This window comes from Cygnus olor, chromosome 6 (assembly GCF_009769625.2).
Source record: "Cygnus olor isolate bCygOlo1 chromosome 6, bCygOlo1.pri.v2, whole genome shotgun sequence".
Taxonomy (NCBI): domain Eukaryota; kingdom Metazoa; phylum Chordata; class Aves; order Anseriformes; family Anatidae; genus Cygnus; species Cygnus olor.
In genome coordinates, this window is record NC_049174.1 from 31,236,085 (window position 1) to 31,256,098 (window position 20,014).

General features: G+C 41.5%; 1 protein-coding gene across 2 annotated transcripts; it reads right to left on the minus strand.

Annotated features, from left to right (window-relative positions):
- Positions 1-662: 662 nt before the first annotated feature.
- On the minus strand, positions 663-15,278 carry INSIG2 (insulin induced gene 2). Of its 2 annotated transcripts, XM_040562538.1 has the most exons (6): positions 15,109-15,278; positions 10,487-10,827; positions 7,233-7,357; positions 4,587-4,753; positions 4,068-4,167; positions 663-3,605 (listed from the first exon to the last, which is right to left on the minus strand). In XM_040562538.1, exons 2-6 carry the CDS (start codon positions 10,728-10,730, stop codon positions 3,564-3,566), a joined length of 678 nt encoding a protein of 225 aa, XP_040418472.1. In that variant the 5' UTR covers positions 10,731-10,827; positions 15,109-15,278; the 3' UTR covers positions 663-3,563. The 2 variants fall into 2 exon arrangements, with proteins under 2 accessions (XP_040418472.1, XP_040418473.1); XM_040562539.1 differs by lacking the exon at positions 15,109-15,278 and having other exon boundaries at positions 10,647-10,809.
- Positions 15,279-20,014: the final 4,736 nt, after the last annotated feature.

The following is a 20,014-nucleotide window of genomic DNA, read 5'->3' on the forward strand; positions in this document are numbered from 1 at the left end:
CAACACAAACCTGGGGCTTTTCCATTTGCCTCTGTGTTCTCTCCAGCTTTCAGTCATAGTGCAGTCCTGCTCCGAGACAGCTGTGGGATGTACACCTCAAATACTGATGAACCTCCCTCCCCACCCTTCCATCAGATCTGCCCTGAGTTTTCTTCATCACACATTTTTAAACCTCTACTTGTCACATCTTTTTTGAGACAGTGATGGACACTGTCAATAGGCAGTCAGTGCAGTCAGAGCATTCAGCTCGTATCCAGACCAGAACATTAATAAATACAAATCTCATTATGGGATTTCCTGTCATCATTTTTTTTTCCCCATATTCTCAAGGACTATTTAAATCTAAATCTCTATACTTTGTATTGCAACTGAAGTTATCTAGTTTATTTTCCCCCAGCTCAAATACTTCCACTGCAGATTCAAAAGGGCACATTTTCAAAGGCAGCTCAGCATGCTAACTGTGATAAAATCACTGCTGATTTGATTGTGCCTTTTTTTTCTTTTTTTTTTTTTTTTTTTAACTATTTCCAGAGAGGTGTTTTGTGCAACCAATATGCCAGCTCAAAGTTATTATCAGACTGCTGATGGAAGACAATTCACTGTATTAAAAAAAAAAATCAATATTATTTCTTAAAAAAAAAAAAGAGAAGAAACCTTTCAAACAAGGTTGCAATTGTATTTAATGCACATTTTGCTTTTAACAGCAATTTGCCAGTTTAAACAGCATAGAGCTTACAATGCTTAATTAGTGAAGAGGTTATAGTGCTTATAAAGTTGTATCTAAAATATACCTTATTCATTCTCTATTGAACAACATTTTTAAGACAGTCTAATGGTATAATTACATGCTATACAGTAGCAGCATGTTCACACCACTACAGTTAAGGCCGTGTCAGCATTCTTGTGAACCTTTGTCAGGATTTGAACACATCAGCCACAAAATTACAATGCAGTTTGAAAAAAATGAGACATCCAAGATCTCATTCTTGTAAGAACTTCAGTCAAATAAGAATAAAAAAGTAAAACACATGTAATAAAGGACTCCACCCAAATTTATTTTGGATGATTGCTGCCTTTGCAAGACGTGCTCAAAATTTCCAAAAAGAAATTTAAAAGAAGTTAGTTGACAGCGCAGTCTAATCAGGTTTAGATGAATCTGAGTGCAAACTGCTGTAAAGTGGGTGCCACGAACGCACAATAACCACTTCTCACATACTGCACACATTTTCACATACACAAGGCTGCTTCTGTGTAAATATTTAGACTGGCAGGTAAAAGCAGTTCCACCACCAAGTGAATAATAAGAACTATTCATCTCGAGTTGTACACACTTACTGGTCACAATGAAAGTAAATTGTTTGCCAAGTCAGCACGCTGGCTACTGAGGTACCATGTTATTTCCTACAGTCAGGATAAGAAACACCAACATCTGAATTTTTATGCCATTCATGCCTTGATAATTCAAGAGGGACTCTTCATTCAGCCCACCAAGCTGAAACCATTTGTTGATGTAGAGAAGGCAGATCAGGCCAAATACTGTACAGAAAGCACAACAGTTTCTTTCGTGGGATGCCACAGCCTGCCTAAGGAAACTCACCCTTAGTTCATGCCCAAATGGTCTCCTGGCGTTACGAATTAAAAGCTTTATATTGCCACATGATTTGATTAAAAGAAATCTCTAGTCAGGGATCTACTTAAACATGGTCTACCTCAGTTTAGAAGACCATGGTAAAAAACATCTGCAAATGCTTTCTTGAAACATTACCAAATGAAAGTGTGCTTTAGGTGCTGAATTGCCATAGAACTGTAATAAGCTAATGAAACTGCGGAGCTGCAGAACCAAGCTCTTTACACATCACTCGCTTATTTATTGTTTTTACACTTTCCCATTCAAGAAATTTTCCATCTTGTGACCATCATTTTTGGAAGCACTCCATTGCATACTTTTCAGACTTAGATACAAGTATATAAGACTGAAAAAGAGTTGCCTATTTCAAGCTTCATGTACAATGCATGTACACATTAATAAAAACTTGTCTAAACATCTATTTGTTCTTTGGACCAACTCCAGTCTCCTTAGGTGACTGTAACATTTCTTATAAACCTTTCATGGAAGATTTAAAAAGTACTTCAAGACAAACAAACAAAGAGAATACAACAATTAACATCAGCACAGAAATAGAAAGAGGAAAACAAAGTAGAGTCATTCCACACCAAATTCACTGCTGGCACAGGCTGGCAGAGTCCTCTTCAAGTCTGCTTTCTGCCTTCTTGCACAGTTTCCTTTGTCTCGTGCTCTTAAAAGGGAGCTGCAAAGCCAACATAAGGGAATTCCATGTATGCCCATGAACATGGGTCACACCAAAATTCTCCTTCTTAAGAAGGGAACCGATTAATATATGGCCTATTTCAGTTCTGTCCTATCAGACTTTCTGTGCACAGGCACCTGTAAAACAAGGATAACAGGACTTCTCTACTTCAGAAAGTTGCGATGAGAAGAAATGCATTTATGAGTGCCTGGACCAAGGTCACAGAAATAAGGGCTACATCAGTACCTAAAATACAGCCTTGCCTTCTCCTGCCAATCCCTGCAAACACAACAGGGAGAAGACAAAAACAATCACGAGTAACATCGGTAATGGAGGTCTTTCTGACACTATATGGTAGTGGCTGATTTAGTTCAGCAGAATTAAATTTCATTAAAAAAAAACAAAAAAACCCACCTTTTTAAAAGGGATCAACACAAGTCAGCTTAAGGAATTGTACAAGAATGACCCGAATTGTATCCTGGTACTCAATACAAGATGTTTCAGAATTTGTCCACATCTAATGACTGTCCACATAAATCCATATCTAAGCATGTATATTGGTTGTACAAGGGGGGAAAACGGTGAAGCCTCAGTTTCCATTTTCCTCAGTTTCCATTTCTACGTTCTGAATACGAGAAACTGGGCATGGATCACAGACAAATGAAATGATACAGCAATAACCCACGCAATCCATACTAAGTTTCCTCACCTGCAATGAGGAATGATACAACATGTTAATAGGCAGAAATCAGTTACTTATTGCATCAAGGCTCACCTGTAATCCATGAATTTCTTAAAGGTATTACTAGCTATCATCATGTAAAGAGATCTTCATTCCTAACTTTGAATCCCTTGTCTTTCACTGAGCTATTAAGAACAAATTCCTTAAAACTTTCAAGATAAAGTGAAGCAGAAGTTTCAGCTACAGAAATGTAGTGCAAAAGGTTCAGTTTGGCACTGCAACATTATGGACAGACAACAATTTATGGTAAACTCGGTTTAGATTTGGAAAAAAAAAGAATCCTATATTTGAACCAATATTATCAAATGTATTGCATACTATTGTAACTTCACAGTAATCAAAAATCAGACATCAAGGTTTCTATAGAAGCAGCAATCACAGATTGCAGTAAAGTATACCACTGAAGGGAAAAAAATTGCATTTTGGCAATTTCATAGTCAAGTGTTCCTTATGCTCCTCCGACAGTCATTTGTCAGATATTTTCCTGTTTAAAAGGTGCATCTTGTTTCTCCTCAGTCCTCGTGAGACTTCTCTGCAATGACTTTGCATTCATACTGAAACACAGAAGTTGACAAAAACAACAACAGTAATTTACATAAATAATGAAAAAGAATATGAAGGAGAATTTTCTACAAAATGAGTGGTAAGATAGCTCATTTTACACTTCACCCAGATAAGTTTAGTCTCCCTAGGTTCTGTGCACATGCTGCTGGCTGGAATTTCTGCTTCTGTGAGCAGCAGACTTAGGGGATGGCTCGACTTCTCCCCATACCTGGTGTTCTTATTTAGCTCCTAGTCTTGAGATAACTAAAAGAATGCAACTGACTGTACTGAGCAAAACCATGGACTGACTAACAGTGCTAATGGCTCACTAACTAGATCAAAAAACAAAGATTACCAGTTACTACCTTACTCCACCTCCTCAATTCAAATAACTGATTGGTATCTCTGAAGGAAACGATGACATGGATTACATCTACTACTAGAAGGCAGTCAATCCTCCCCTCCAAACTTACCATTGCCAGCTGCCTGCCAATATTGCCCATAGTTATTCCACCAGCAAAAAATATACATGGCAACCAGGAACGAACATAAAGGAAATCTGGAGATGTGTATCTGGAAAAAATACATTTTTTTAGCTCAATCTTGTGCAATACGTAGAGACCTCCAAACACAGGAGACAAATCCACAGATTTAAATAACAGGACACTTCAACTCAAAAAGCTACTATTATAGAAACTTAATTGCTTACAGCAAGTAACAAATCAGGCTTCTTACTGATTATAATCCCATTTGTTAAACTAAAAAAAAAAAAAAAGTGCATTGTTGGTAACAGCAGCAATTTTATTGAAATAAACAACTCCCAACTAAAAAACTCACCTGCAAACACAAAGCTTTCGCAAATGTATTTTATGCTTCAAATTAAGTGCTGGCAGCTTTGGAAGTCGTGACAAATTCTGCCCCTTCAGGTATTCCGATTTTATTGTATAGCTTCAGGATACTATAATTTAGCCTTAAAGAATTAGAATACTTACTGATAAACTCCATTGTAGACCAGAAACTGTGACACCAATGTGGCCAGGAAAGCAATTCCTACTCCAAGACCAAAGCCACTTCGTGATCTATCAAATGTCCACCACAGTCCAATTGATAGGGCTGCTAATGTCAGAGACAACTGGATATTGTTGGCAAAATCCACTTTCTAGGTTAATTGTTAAGGAGAAGTTTGGAAATGTCAAATGCAAATGTAAAGTTTTCTTAATTTCTTTTATCATATTTTGGCACAACAGATAGCGCTTTATTTTTTTATTGTGAGACAAACTAACTGTATTCGCGACCATACTGCTATCAGGTATAAAGAAAAAAGTTATTTGTCACTTTTACTTCAGTTGCAATTATGTTTAATTTACACGCTAGTTTACATTCAGCAAAACATTAAAAAATAATGCTTTCTATAAAACAAAACGTAAATAATATTAATGTGAAAGTATTCAACACTTAAATTCAGTTTTCATCAAACCTGCAATAAAATTGTGAGTTGCTTGAGATATCGTTGCAGTATCTCACCTTCTTCAAAATGTTTTGGAAATACTAACTCATCCTCACTAGTCCTTTCCAAAATAGATTATTAAAAAGGAGACTGTCAAGTTTCATAAGCCTTAAAGAAAATTTATGGGATGACAACGTAAAACCACTGTCCTATTTTCTCACACAGGCCTGGAGAGAGACCTACAGGAAATTAGAAAAGTTCAACTAGCAAATAAATTAATTAATTACAGGATAAAAATCAATAGCATCAGAAAAAAATGTCAAACGAACAAAACCCACACCAAATATGGCAATGTGCAGAACGAGTAATAAACTGAAAAGAAAGCTGTCTGGAGAGCTGTCAAGGAAGAAACACAGACAGTACATTAATGATATTCTGGAATATGTGTAACAGCTGTTAGAAAACTGCAAGATGGTTTGCTGCAAATAATCTGACCCATGCAGAGAGAAGCTGTCAACTCTCTTGCATTCTTAAAAGCAGCAAAGTTGCATGTGCTTACATATCAGGTATGGTCCAAGGCTGGTGAGAACCACAGGACCACAGTAATTAATCTTTGACAAAAAAAGCAAGTTTTGTCTGGGACAGCGAGAGTGACTTTGAATCTCGACAACTCCAGCTCATCTGGACATACTGCATAGGATTGCTTGCAGGAAGAAAACCATAAAATAAAAACCGTTTAAGGGCCAAGTCACCTCAGAATTCAGCCAGCCCTTACATTGCTCACTTAACTTGTGCTCTTCTCTTGGAAATGAGGAGATTCAGTAGCACAAAATCAGAAACTTCTTAGCGCTCACCCCACAGATTTCTGGTAAGAGCTGGAGCTGACACTGAAAGAAATGAGAGTTCCAGAGATGATAAATTTTCTTTCTGACCATTTCATAAGAACCCCATTTTTACAGACAGAGGAGTCACTGGATATGACTACACAAAACCACTGGGACCATGCTGCCAGTAAGGTGCACCAATCCACATGACAAACGCCCTGTTGTGATCCAGCATGCCCCCAGCACTACCAGCTGCTTCAGAGGGGAGGAATGCCGGTTTCCAGCACACTTGTGCAAGGCTGCACATGAACAGCTACACAAATAGGAGGAAGATAATGTAGTGTAACACACTGAGTGACTTCTAATTGCTCTTAGTGAATGGCCATAGGAATGGTAACTACCATCGCAGCATCAAGGCCATGTTTGTAGAATGGGGTAACAACAGTAGCCTTGGAAAATGCTGTGTGAAGTCACTGGTATTACCTGGTCCCCACTTTTCCCCATTCTCTGCAAAGTGCATGTGCTTTCACACACACCCTGTAAGTATTTGTTGCTTCCTGGGCTGCATCAACAGAGGAGTGGAGAGCAGGGAGGGAAGGGATTGTCCTCCTCTGCTCTGCCCCTGTGAGGCCCCACCTGGAGTCCTGTGTCCAGCTCTGGGGCCCCCAGCACGAGAAAGATGTAGATCTGTTAGAGCAGGTCCTGAGGAGGTCCACAAAGTTGATCAGAGGGCTGGAACACCTCTCCTATGAAAAAAGGCTGAGAGAGCTGGGGATCTTCAGCCTGGAGAAGAGAAGGCTCCGGGGAGACGTCACTGCGGCCTTTCAGTACTTAAAAGGGGCTTACAAAAAGATGGAGAGCAACTCTGCTCAGTCAGATAATGACAGGACAACGGGGAATGGTTTTAAACTGAAAGAGGGGGAGATTTAGATTAGATGTTAGGAGGAAATTCTTCACTCAGAGGGTGGTGAGGCACTGGAACAGGCTGCCCAGAGAAGCTGTGGGTGCCTCATCCGTGGAGGTGCGTGTGTGGGGGTTGGAACTAGATGATCTTTACGGTCCCTTCCAACCCAAGCTGTTCTACGGTTCTATGATTTCCCCACACTTAATTTTTCAGAGATAATAAAGACTAAAAGACTAAGCCCAATACTGAGGCATTTCTAACGAAAAGCTTTTTCAGAACCAAAAAACGCGAGACTTAACCACCTCCAACAATCCTATCCCAGTTTAACAGTAAGACATATTCAGCATTTCCTTTGCAAACATGCTGCATGTTATATTTTTAACAACAATTCACCATGACTATGTAAGCTTTGTTTTACTGGAAACCTATTTGTTATCGCCAACTTCATCAGAATATAGGATACAGCGCTGGCATGATTTATTCCCACAAAGACTGCTACACATCGCATCACACTGGACCATTCTCTCTTAAATTTATGTGGCTCTCCCAGATGTCTGTCCATGCATGGGTACAGTAACCCAATCACAGCTGTGGAAACATGAAAGAAAAAAGGCCCAAAAGTTAAAGTACTGGCAATATTTAACTAAAACAAAGACTACCTAGACAATTATTGTAACAAAAACAAATATTTTAGGCATACATGGTACAAAACACACATTGCAACAAAACAGAATTTCAAACAATTTCATTATTTAAAAAGCCCTGTAGAATTGTTCAGCAGCACTGTCAACTACAGCAGCAGTGATATAGCAGAAGTAGTAAAACTGAGCTGATTTGAACTAAGGGCTGAGGCTTAAAGCACTCTGCACCCTACCAGAATCTGCACTCTCACAGCATAGTTCTAGAAGAGCAGTAATAGCTTGCAGGCTGGCACTTCTGAAAATCCCACGTATCAAACATGCACGTTAAAATAACTACAAAACAAACACACCACAGTAAGGGCAAACCGTTCTCTATAATGTCAATATTTTCTGTCTTCTTGTGTTGTTGTTACAAGCCGTCTTTGTTTGGATAATGTTTTTATTTTCTTCAGTGCTACTATAAAGGCTCGCACAGAAGAAGGAAAGCCAAGAACCTGCAGTAGCTGTTGAATACTAAAAGCAAACAGGACTTTCAACCCCAGGGAACTGCTATGCTCTTTGAACACTTCTTCATAAATTTATTCTGTACTGCAGTTGCAGTGAAAAAGACTGTTACCAACACAGCTGAGGATTAACACTGCTGCTTAAAGTTAAACTGGTGCTGCAGGAGGGAGGCAGAGGCTGAGTAATTGGCATGGACTGTAGTACCCTCAGTCTGGCATGCTGCTGGAGGTATGTTATGGCAAATGCTCTTTACTCAGACAGATAGGAACCTGATCTCCATGATTCAGGAAAATAAATCACCAGTAAGGCTAGAGAGGAAAAAAATCTTCCACGAACAATTTTCTTGCCAAAGGCATTGGGCCAAACTGATGACTAATAACAGGGATGGATGAGAGGACTTCTCTGAAAGCAACCTCGATTACCACCGGTTATAAATATGCAAAACACCTTTATTCTGTTCATAATAATAAACCATACTGCAAAGAAATGTTTGTGTCAGTTCCAGGAAGGCTGTACAAGTATAAATGGTAAGAAAATGGGTGAATTATCAGCATGTACCATAGAGATTGCCTGTCTGTATGCTAGCAGAGGGGATAAGGAAGGTACATGGAAAAGACTGATAATAAAAGAGAAAGAACTCAAACTTTAGCAGGTGTCACTCCTGCTGGGAAAAGCCAATTAAGTAATATCTTTAAATCAGGTGGTTTAAAAGCAAGTGGTGCAAATATCTAACAGATGACTGTGTTTTACAAACAATATCCAGTCTTTCCATCAAAACCACTGAGACATGAGAAGCCTTTTGACTTCCCTGTACACAGCTGCAGATGGTGTTCTCAAACAAACCAAGAGTGCCTAGGGTACAACCTGATGCAAACAGTTCACAGTTCAAACTTTACGGTGAACTTTACGTGTTGCTGCTGCAAGATGGGATTCTGTCGGTTTTAACCCCCAGAGAAACCCTGAATGACAAATAGAAAGTAGTACTGCTAAAACAGTGTGTGAACATGGTTTTAATAGAACACAAAGCGTACTATTGGTCCTTCAGTCTTTTCAACCATGTCACCCTTCTCACATTGTAAGCCTCACAGACATGGGACATCCATTTTCCAAGTAATAATTACAGACAGCTACATCCCAATGCTAAGAACCACAACACCCTAAATCATTCCTACACAGAAAGCCATAGAAAAACTGTTGACTAGCTGAACTCTGTCACAACTACGACAGCATTCAAACCAAACTTCTCCATACATAAAAGACCATTTCTTTACCAGATGTGTTTGTCTAGACAACCAATTTAAAGTTTAAAAGAAAAATGCAGAATACAATCCAAAAAACTAATCCACAATCACAGTAAGACAAGGGAAAGAGGAGTAAGACAACCAGCAGATAAAGTAGGTATGTAACTTCGGCCATAATATGCCAAATGCATTTCCACGGTAGAACAAAACTGATGGATTCAGAGAGCTATTTCAACAAGCTATCAAAAGGAAAGCAATTAGATAAGCAAAAAAGAAAAAAAAGACTTAAATATTATCAGCAGCACAACAGTAGTATCAACTCAAAAACTCATTCATTGACTTTCTTCATCTCCATGCCCATGGCTGGGGGTTGATGATCTTTAAGCTCCCTTTGAACCCAAACCATTCTATGGTGCTATGATTAATCCCCAGAAAAGTGAGCTTCTCAATCTTATTTAAACTATCTCTGAGAAGATGCTGCACTTACTGTGAAGGTTCATTAAATCAGAACTCCTCCAGACCTCGCTGCTAAGGATATTCCCTTAGTGAAGTGTAAAATCGACCCATGTGATCAACAATCTTCAAAGCCAAGTAGAAAGCCTAACTCCATCAGATTTGTACTTGATACTTGAAGATGAAAGAAATGGAAAAAGGGATATTTCTTACTACCTACAGTAGACATCTCACTTAAACTAGTTCCCAAATCACACAAAAAAGCTTCAACTCCCTACGTGGTTATGGGAGAAACGAAGCATGTACACATCATCCGACTTGATATATGAATCTAACTGAGGTGCTCTGTTCTGTAACGGGCTTCTACAACTGAAAACTGCGTATCTGGCCTTAACTCCCCGAGACACAGTCAGGTTTCTGAACTTTACACAGCTAAAGCAATACCTCAAACTGGACTGAGGAACAAATGGAAAGTTGGACCACAAACGGAGCATTACTGGGGTTGTTCACCGTGCTTAAAAACAAGCTGCAGTGTGCAGCAACATCTGACGCTTCCAGCCTGTTTCCATGGGCTGCCTGTAGAGCATATTCCTGTAACCAGCCCCAAAGTTACAAGTGGCACCACCTTCCCAGAAGAAAACGCAAAGGTTATACTCTGCTAACAATATTACAGTGTAGTGAGTTAGCAGAACAATAATTTTTGGACACATGCACGCTATTTGTGAATACCCAGTGAGATCTGGATAGCAATAGCTTAGAAAAGGCAATGTGACTGAAATTTTTATTTTCCACACCTTTCAAATGAAGATTTTTGCAACTATAACTACCTATCCAACCTCTCATCTCCATGCCAGGCATAAATACACAACTGAACTTACCTGACGCCGTGCCACAGCAAGGTGGCACCCACCAAGCTGAGGAGAAGATGCTTGTGATCACATCAGGGGGGAAGAGAGTAACGTTTCTCTGGATCTGAAGCAAGTTTAATACTAATGCAAGAAATACGCCAATAAAAAACAGCACTATACCACGAATTACCAAATTCATGCCACGACTGGTTACAGATGAAATGTATGGACCACACTTTTTTGGTAAGGTTGGCATTGCATCATTTTCCGCCATGACTTCTTATGCTCTCAGAGGCATCCGACAGACTGGCTGAGGAGGATTCACTCGTAGTCAGTATTTTGACTCTCCTCAATTAGGAGATACCCAAACCCTGAAAAATAACAAAACGATGGTGAAAAATTCAGATGTGAAAAACATTATACATAGTTCTCCTAAATAAATCAGAAATTGGGTTTTATATTTTTTTCTGAATTTTCTGAAGAGGCAATTTGTCTTTTGAGACCAGAACCAACCACAGCTGCAAAAACGCCTTACAAAGAAAACAAGTTTTACAAATAGCTTTATCTACTAGGAGACAAGGAAGAAAATGTGGGCTAGGACAGCTAGGAATGCAAAACCACAGCAATGAGAAAAATAAAACTGATATCAGATGGAAGAAAGGCTTGCTTCACAGTAACAGTAAATTTTGTCTTAATTCCCTCCTTTAAACAACTGGAGATTATGTAATTCAGAAGTAAGACAGCCCTTGGTTTCAAGTTAGCCACAGGGGTTCACAGATCTTTCTTCTTGAAGAGAAGCCAGAAAACATTTCTCAACTGGAAAGTGAAATCTGAGAAATATTTTTCAGGATGGAGACAAAATTTCAGCAATCCCAGAGTACACCAATTTGCGTAATCCCAGATAAAGAGCAAATAACTTGCTGAACCAGAAAAGTAACCCCGGTACAGAGAAAATGTTTACCAAAGGAACATTTTGTCAAAGCTACCATCCATTATTATAAACTATAATTGTGGACAGGCAGAAAAGAATCTGAGTGGGAAGGGAAAAAGGAGCTCTACCTGCACGTGCCCTGGATGGCTTCCTACATGAATAACTCTGCCATTCACGTAGTGCCTGCAGAGTTCCCATCCCAATCACTCTTTTTAAAAAACAAAACTGTCAGTCAAGAGTCTTGTTATACACGGATTCGGTGCCACATTCGTGTATAACAACAGTTTTGATCGGCAGCTTAGCCACCTGGAACTCAATAAAAAAGAAAAAGAAAAAGCCCTGACATTGTTTTTAAATTTGAAACTGCCAGCTGGTGGCAGCTTCTGTTAACTCTTACTTATGGCCACGGGGACGGAAGGGGAGCCAAAACAGCGGGTGCATCCTTCCCCTTCCGCTCAGGTTCAGCAGATCCAGAGAAGGCTCTCTGCAGACGTAAGGGCAGAGCGGAGGCACCTGCCTTCCCTTTTGCTGACCGAATGCCAAGAGACAAGTGAAATGCATCCAGGCTAGCTAAGACACTGTGGATACCTCCAGCAACAACACGATGCCATGCTGAGGTATCCTCCAGCACTGCAAAGAAGTTCCAAGAGGCAAAACAAAAGGATAAGATTAACAAAAAATGTTCTTATCACACCTAACTTCCCGCTGGCAGTTAGGGGAGGCAGCAGAGCCCTCCCAAGAACACAGGATCTCTTCTACGCAGCTGCTTTTGAGCAATATTTGTAATCAGGAACCCGTCTTGGGGAGGCGGAGGGCGAAGACAGCAACCATGGTGTGTCTGGCTTCTTACTCAGCACCCTGACTCACACCGAGCATTGAGATGTCTGCATCAACGCTGGCACTGCAACACTTCCCTCCAGCAAAAGGGAGGCGCTCCAGATTTTTCTTCCCTCCTCTGGATGGCATGGCAGTAGAGCTTGGATAATACATTTAGCCTCCAGGAAAGAAAGCAGGGAATCACAAATAAATCACAACTTGAGTTGAGAAACTCCTCTGCAGGCTGTGCCCACCTGGCGATGGCAGGAATATTCACAGTCTACAGGGGAGGTCTTAAACGGCACCAGAAACCGTAGGTCCCAACTACAAAAAAAGAACTCAGTGGGAATACTGTACCTAATGGGGGAGGGAGGGGTGTTAAACCATTAGGTCGCTTCTTAGTTTTAGTTTTCCCAGGAAAACACATTAAACTCTGGACTCTCTACTTACTTCATCATCCCAACAGCTCTTGGCACTTCCTTTCTTTTTTTTTTTTTTTTTTTTAATGTGACCAGAGCTGACATGAAAATTTCCAGATTTGGCTCTCCTTGTACAACAAAGTTCCTACTTTTGTGTGCCTATTTAGCTGAGTTCTTCTGGGGCACTCCACATTTGCTTTTTTTCCACCACCACAAAGCAGTTGCTCACATCCTGTGATCTGTTACTACATTCACGTCTTTCTTCTCTCCTGTTAGCAAACTCCTGTTTCTCAGTACCAGCTCCAAACCTTGCATGCCAGATGTTATCCCACATGTATCACTCTGACACTCGATGCCATTCAATTCTTCCTGCAGGATACCTTTGTCCTCTTTGACCCTGCAAACATTGCCCAACTTTGGGTCACCAGTAAACACCATTACTACAATTCTGTTTTGTGCACCAAGCTCATCAATTAAAATATTAAGCAAGACCAACCCGACTCCCAATCTTTGAATAAATCTATTAATAATTTCCCTGCAGCCATTATTTCCCCATGTTATACCATCTCTTGATATCTTCCTCTAACAAGACTCTGCTTCTTGTAATTCTTTGAATACAATAATCTCCAACTTAATTAAGAAGCATCAGCTGTCCCACTGGGCACTACGTAAAACGTTTTACAGACGTAAAAACCGACCAGATCTTACTCTTTTTTTTAAAAAACTACAAATGTTGGTGATCAAGTTAAAGTCCATTTTACTCTGGCATAAACCAGTTTCAGAAAATGAAAACCGTATTTACCTGATTTCGCACTGAATACACCCTTTGGCAAATACATGATACTTAATTGTTAAGGCTTATCAAAACATAACAAGACTTTTCTATGCTAGGGAATTGCTTGCTGCTTTTAGACAAGCCCTGCAGCTGCAAGTCATTCAAGGCACTGCAGATTCCAGCAATGTTTTTACTACAAGGCAAACAGCCTTACCAGCACAAGGACACTTTCAGTGGGTATATGTCAATGAATGTCTTTATAGCAAGCAATACCAGATCTCAAATTAGTATGACGCAGTGGTTTCTGTCCTGGTTTCCCACCCTACACAGGCTGTTCCCATTTATTTTATTACAGTTCCCAAATTCTATCTGCTGCCTGGCTGCTGGCATGCCAGAAAAATGGCAGAGCAGAGCAAGGTAGCCGACCAAAACTAACATCAGGACTCTTCAGTGTCTCTGACAGCCTGGGTTTAAGGTTCCCAGGCAAGACACGCTAACTGCATATCAAAGGTATTTACTACTGCTTCCTTTAATGAAAATGGACATTAAGATTTCCAAAGAAGACATCAACTCTTTCTCCTAGACTGGGAAGCTGGTGTACATGCAGATGATTGAGACAGCCTGCCTCCTTTCAAGCCCTGTATTTTATATGTACGGTTTCCCTTCAGATGGAATAGTTCACACATTGAACCAACACAACTTCTATGCCTTCGTCTTTTGGGAACGAACACTCAAAGCTGCGAAAACATACAGAAAGCTGCAGGCTTGGCACTGTTACAGAGTCACAACTTCACTTTCCCTCTTCAGTGGCACAAGGCCTCAGCCCGAGCTTTTTAACATACCAAATGTACCATGTGAGAGAACCAGATACGATTCGCAAGGCAACCACGCGATGCCTGGCCTTACGCAAAGAAGTTAACAAGCAAATTATCACTCCTGACATTTTCAAAACACTTAACTGTCTTTTAATTAGAAGATCCATCCCACCACTGCTCCCCAGCGCTCCCCAAGCTAATGAAGAGCTCTGCTGTGCGAATTTCACCAAACTTCTCACATAATAAGATGTATTATGAACAATGCTGCATGTGGGGGGGCAAGAAAGAAGAGATTTATTTCAGTAAGACCAAGAAGGAGCGGAACGCAACGGCAAAACGAAGGGAAACCACGGGCGGGGAACCCCACAACACCGAGCCCTGATCTCCCCACTTCGGCGGGCAGGAACTGGGCACCTCTGCGGCTCAGCAGCCGCCGGCCTGGGCACTGCCACCGCCGGGACACCGCCTGCGGCCACCTTGATGCCACCGAGGCTCGGTACGGGGCGACCGCGGACAGCGGGCCCTGCCCCGCCGGCGGCGCCCTCCGGGGGCAGGGACAGCGTCTCCCCGCGGCAGGTTCAGCCCTGCCCGGCGGCACCGAGCCCCGGAGAGCGGTGCCCGAGCCGCAGCCGGCAGGTCAGGGCAAGGCAAGGCAGGGCTGGCAGCCGGTACCAGCGGGGCCGTCCCTCCTGCCTGCCTGCGCGGCGCCGGAGCCCCGGGCACCCCGGCCGCGGCGGGGGCTCTGCGCCATCCCCGCCCCGAGGCCCCAAGCCGGGGCTCCGCACGACGCCTCGCCCGTCTGGCTCGGCTCGGCCTGACCCGGCTCGGCTCACCCCGGCCTGGCCCGGCCCAGCCGCCCCCCTCCGCCCGGCAGCCGCCGCCGCCCCTGGACTCACTCGGCCTCCGCCATCTTCTCCCTCCCGCGCCAGTCCCCGCCTCGCGCAGCCGCCGCAGCGCCCCGCCGGGCCGCTGGCAGGGGAGGGCCGCGGACGGTCGCGCCGGCTGCTCCGGGGGACGGGGACAGGGACGGGGAAAGGAACGGGGACAGGGACAGGCCTCTCCCTACGGAGCGCCCGGCCTCGCCCTGCCCGGCCCGCCAGGCGGAGGGGCAGCGAGCGTCCCTGAAGCACCAGCGCCCTGCCCTCGAAGCACGGAGTTTGGCTGCTAAAACGCCAACGAATTAAAGACCGTTTTCATGTCTAAGTGTGTAATTCTTGTATTCTTCACTCTCTGCTTGTTGTCTCTTCAGGCCTGACAGAGTGTGCACGGGTGCGTTAGGTTCAGCTGGACTTCAACAAAGCTGAGCTGCTGGCCATGCCGGCAGGATTGGGGGCTGAGATTTGGGGGGAAAAGGAGAGAAAAGGGGAAAGAAGGGGTCACAGCGCCCTGTCCGCCGGGCCACGATTCACAGAACACAGGGAAACAGCCGCCACTTCCTCTGCGAGTTTCAAAGAAAAAGGAGAAGTGAAAAGGTGAACGTTGTAAAATTAGAATTTACACATGCTGGCCAAAAGCAACATGTGTACTGAACAAATGAAGGAGTAACTAGTACAAAAATCAGTAGGATGCTGTTTAAACTGTACAACACAGCTCTGGAAATGGGGTTTGTTACCAAAATAAAAGGGTATAGGCAGCTAGGCTTTTTGTAACATGCTCATGCTTCCAGCTTAGGTGGTTTTAGCCATGTACAGAGTGCAATATCATTGGCAAATTTCAGTAACAGAAACGCAGAAGATGAAACACTTGTTTCTCAGCTAAAACTGCTCACCTGAGTCCAGCTGTCTCGAGCACCAGATTCTGCAGAGACTTTCACATGTGCTTAACTTTATTGATTAGGGCAAAAATGACACAGCTCCTTACTCCAGAAACCACATTTTCATCACCAATTTGTGGCCTTTCAGGAAGAAAGTACGATGCGAAGCAGAAAACAATTTGCTTTAACCTTTCTTTACAAGTAGTACAGGCATAACAGTATTTACTACAACAAGTAGTAAAGGCTGCTATACGCATTATTAAATTAATTTCTATGTCATATAAATATTCACTATATCATTGTGTTATTATTCCTCAGTGAACTTTTTCTATTCTCATTGCACTGATATTTAATACAATTTATTAAACAATGCTTGTGCATTGCATTTATCCAAACTTAGTATTTCAGTTCAAACACTTTGCTGAGCTATCCATATTCAAAGGCCCATTCGCAGCAATTCGCTGCAGTGCAGTTCCTTTTACAAGTCCCAGGATAATGACTGGATAGGATGAAATCTGTTACTCTATTTACTACAGCAGTATCTTTAGTGATAACTTTGGTTTCTTTGTGCTGATACGGATATATTATGAAAAACACTTTTACCAAACATATATAAACTCAAAGGAGAGTGTAATAGATGTATTAAGAATGGTAAAGAAAGAGATTTACAGCAACAGAAACCCATTGTGGTTTATATGAGCAATGCAAGAATTTTCAAATCATTCAGCTTTGGTTTTCTTCGCACAGAAACAAAATCTTGTTTTCTCAGTAACCCCTAGCGAGCTACTTGTTTGTGATTTAGATAGTTACTTTTCTGTACTTTAACTCCAAGTTTGGGATCCAGAAAGACAAACAAGGGCATTTTAATCAAATAAAATGGTCTTCCCCAATGTCAGATAAATTCCTTTGGACAGCCACATGCCCAAGGCAGAGCAAAGCAGACCAGAATTGTCAGTCCTTATGGGAAAGCCTGAAAACAGAAACTTTGTGTACATAAAGTGTGAGCATTAGAGGGGAAATGTGGCATAAGTGAATGGTGACTGCAAATGATTGCTGGATCTTTCTTTCTTTAGACACATATATAGTCAGGTGATGATTTGTCTGTCAATAAAGTCAGGTTACTTATAGTCACGTCTATAAAATTAGAATTCCTATAAAAAATAAGCTGATCATATCAGAAATACTAGCTATATTAGTATAAGGGTATTAAAACCAATATGTGAGAAAGTAAATAACCCGGGTTGGTATAAATCAGTGCCACTCCGAGAACCTTATTGGCATTGACAATTTACACCAGTTAAAGACTCAGTCCTTATAGCCATCTGGTTACATTGGAGGATACAATGTCTGATGGCACAAAAGTGGGATGAGCATGAGAGGAAAGCACAGGAAAAAGCCTGAGATGGAAATTGCCAAAATAAATACATCAACAAATAGTTTTGCAAACAAAGGAGATAAACATATGACCTGCAGAAAAATGTCATTTGTCCTGACTTTGACTGCAATTGCTATGAAACATCATAGGAAAAGTATCTTTTCTGTAAAGGAACACAGAGTTGTTTCATTATGCTTGCTGCAGAACAAGACAATACAGAACATTCTGGATTTAGTTTGGGGAAATAAATATTTCTGTGGATATGATACATCTGAGAATGAAAATCTCAGCAAAGCTTATACAAAGCAGAGGAGCCTAGAGCAGCCACTTACCTACAGAAAAAGTGGAATTGTTCTAGCATCCGCAAGAGCCACTTTTAAGAACTGGTGTTTGTCAAGGGCATGGTAGCTGCCTGACCCACTGGTTGTGTGAGCCAAGGCCAGCCTGCCTACCTGAGGGTGTGTGCACAGCAGGGCAATAAATGAAAGGAGACAAGACAATGGGTGAGTAGACCGAGAAAAAAAGTTAGAGAGACAATGGGAGAATAATAGGTAGAGCTCTACAAGTACAGCCTGCAGATCCTGAATATTTCTGGCAATCCTTTGAGCATTTTTCAAGAAGCCTGCATGGGAACTGCGCTGAAGGATGGCTGATGAGCAACTGCAGTTTCACAACATGCAAAACTTGTCCCCTCCTCATTCCAAGTTCCAGACAACTACATCAATACTGCTGTACTTGGGGCCTTTAGCTATCATTGGAAAAGGAGGAAAAAAAGAAAAAAAAGTAAATTACAGATTTGTTATTTACCAAAATATTCTTCAGGAATATAAATCTCCTTCAAAGCCTTCCTGGAAGTTCTCCATGCATACAGAAGGCTTCTGGAAGGCCTTCAGAAATGAAGGATTATAGAACTGGGCACATTTTCCAGCAATGCCTTTTAATTCACCAGCTGAGGCTGCTGTCTTGTCTCTTTTATTATCTGCAAAAGAAGGCGTAGTAGCCATCCTCGTTAGCACACAGCTGGGTCACAGGCGAAGATGAGAATGGCTGACAAGTCCTGCAACATATGGGAGGCTCGTTAGGCACAAAGGGACAGTGTACTGTGAATGAGTCTGGGGTCTTGGCATGAGCTGCAGATAAGTTCTATAAAATTGATTTTCCAATAGGGTTGGCATTTTAGAGAGGGAAGGAAAAAGAGACAGCAGCAATGTGAAACCGTCAGATCACATGCATTCTTACATATGAAAAAGGCTTGTGCTTATCTCAGGTTAGCAACAGGATGCACAATTCTAGGGCTGATATCAAAGGCATTTTTTGTTTGCTTTATTTATTTAGCCACTTGCAAAAGGTGCTGGGCTGTTAGCTCCAGAGGCTAAAGTCCTTTATTTATTTACTGAAAGGTGCTGCATGGATAAATGCAGCACGAGTTTCCCTATATCAGTGTGCCAGTGTGGCTCAGCCCTGATCTGGTTTCCACACTCATTCAGTACTTGCTAAAATAGTTACCTAGGGAGTAAACGCTGCCAGCCACGGCCGTGGTTTCTGTGATATGGAGCCCAGCCCAGTCAGAAGTTTACCAAGATAACCTCATTGCATCCCATGCCAAAGAGCCACAAACAGCTGTAGTACTGAAGGAGTATGGCATTTAAATAAAATACTGAAAATGCGAGGTAACTGTTATCATGTTAGAATACATCCAACTGTGAGATTTAGAAATTAAAGACCTCCTATCATATTATTCTAGTGCCATACAACATCTTGTTCAATAGACAGATTAAACAAAACTGAATAGCCAGGACACTGAACTTCATTAGGACATAGTTTTTTTTCAGAGAAGAATTCTGGTGGGAAGAAGAACAGTAAAGAAACTGAAGATACAGAGAATATATATGGATGCACTCCAGCTCTAGGTGTGTGCATATGTGTCAGAAGCGTGTCACTTGCTAAGAGTGAAAATAAGGTCAGTGCAGATGAATTAGTATATGGGAAAAGGGCAAGAAGGAAATTCATGTCAAATCAAGCTAAAAATAGATGGCTGAGTGGATGAGAAGAATGGCATAAGAAATGCAAACAGGAAAGCTGCAGTGTATGAGAATGAAAGCAGTCTTGCACAGGAAGTTAAAATGTTTTGTGAAAATATTTTAAATATACGTGGCATTGAAGGTAGAAAAAAATGTTTTCCCTATTAATATATTTAAGGTTTGGGGGTTCACAATTTCTCTGCAGCTGTGAATTACAGATCCTCTTCCTTTTTCTCTGTCCCTTTTCTCTCTTCTTTCTTTCTTTATTTTATTTTTTCCTCTCCCTCTCTTGTTCTGTTTGTGGCATCTCAGATCCACAAGGAAGCTAAAGACTCCAGAAACTGTATTTGGAAAGCTCCTACCAAATACCACAAGTCGTGCTATGTCATTAGCAAGAAATTGCAATGGCAACTGCATCGGGTAATACTGAACTTATTTCAATCTGCATTAGATTTGTAGAGATACAGACCTTACATTTATGTCTAAAAAAAAAAAAAAAAAAAGTGGCAACAACTCATTTTAACTTATTTTGAGATATGGCAATAGTATACACCCCTATTTTGCTATTCACTGTACAAATACATAAAGAGAACTGGTCTACCCTTGTGGACTTAAGGGACCTTAAGTAGGTTCCTCTGCAGCTGGTAGAGAGA

Excerpts from the sequence above, each read along its gene's own strand:
- INSIG2 (XM_040562538.1), bottom strand. The coding sequence starts at position 10,730 with ATGGCGGAAAATGATGCAATGCCAACCTTACCAAAAAAGTGTGGTCCA. Across the intron at positions 4,754-7,232 it reads GAATAAATCATGCCAGCGCT|AAAGTGGATTTTGCCAACAA; the intron begins GTATCCTATATT and ends CAATTAACCTAG. Across the intron at positions 3,606-4,067 it reads TTGGCAGGCAGCTGGCAATG|TATGAATGCAAAGTCATTGC; the intron begins GTAAGTTTGGAG and ends TCTGTGTTTCAG.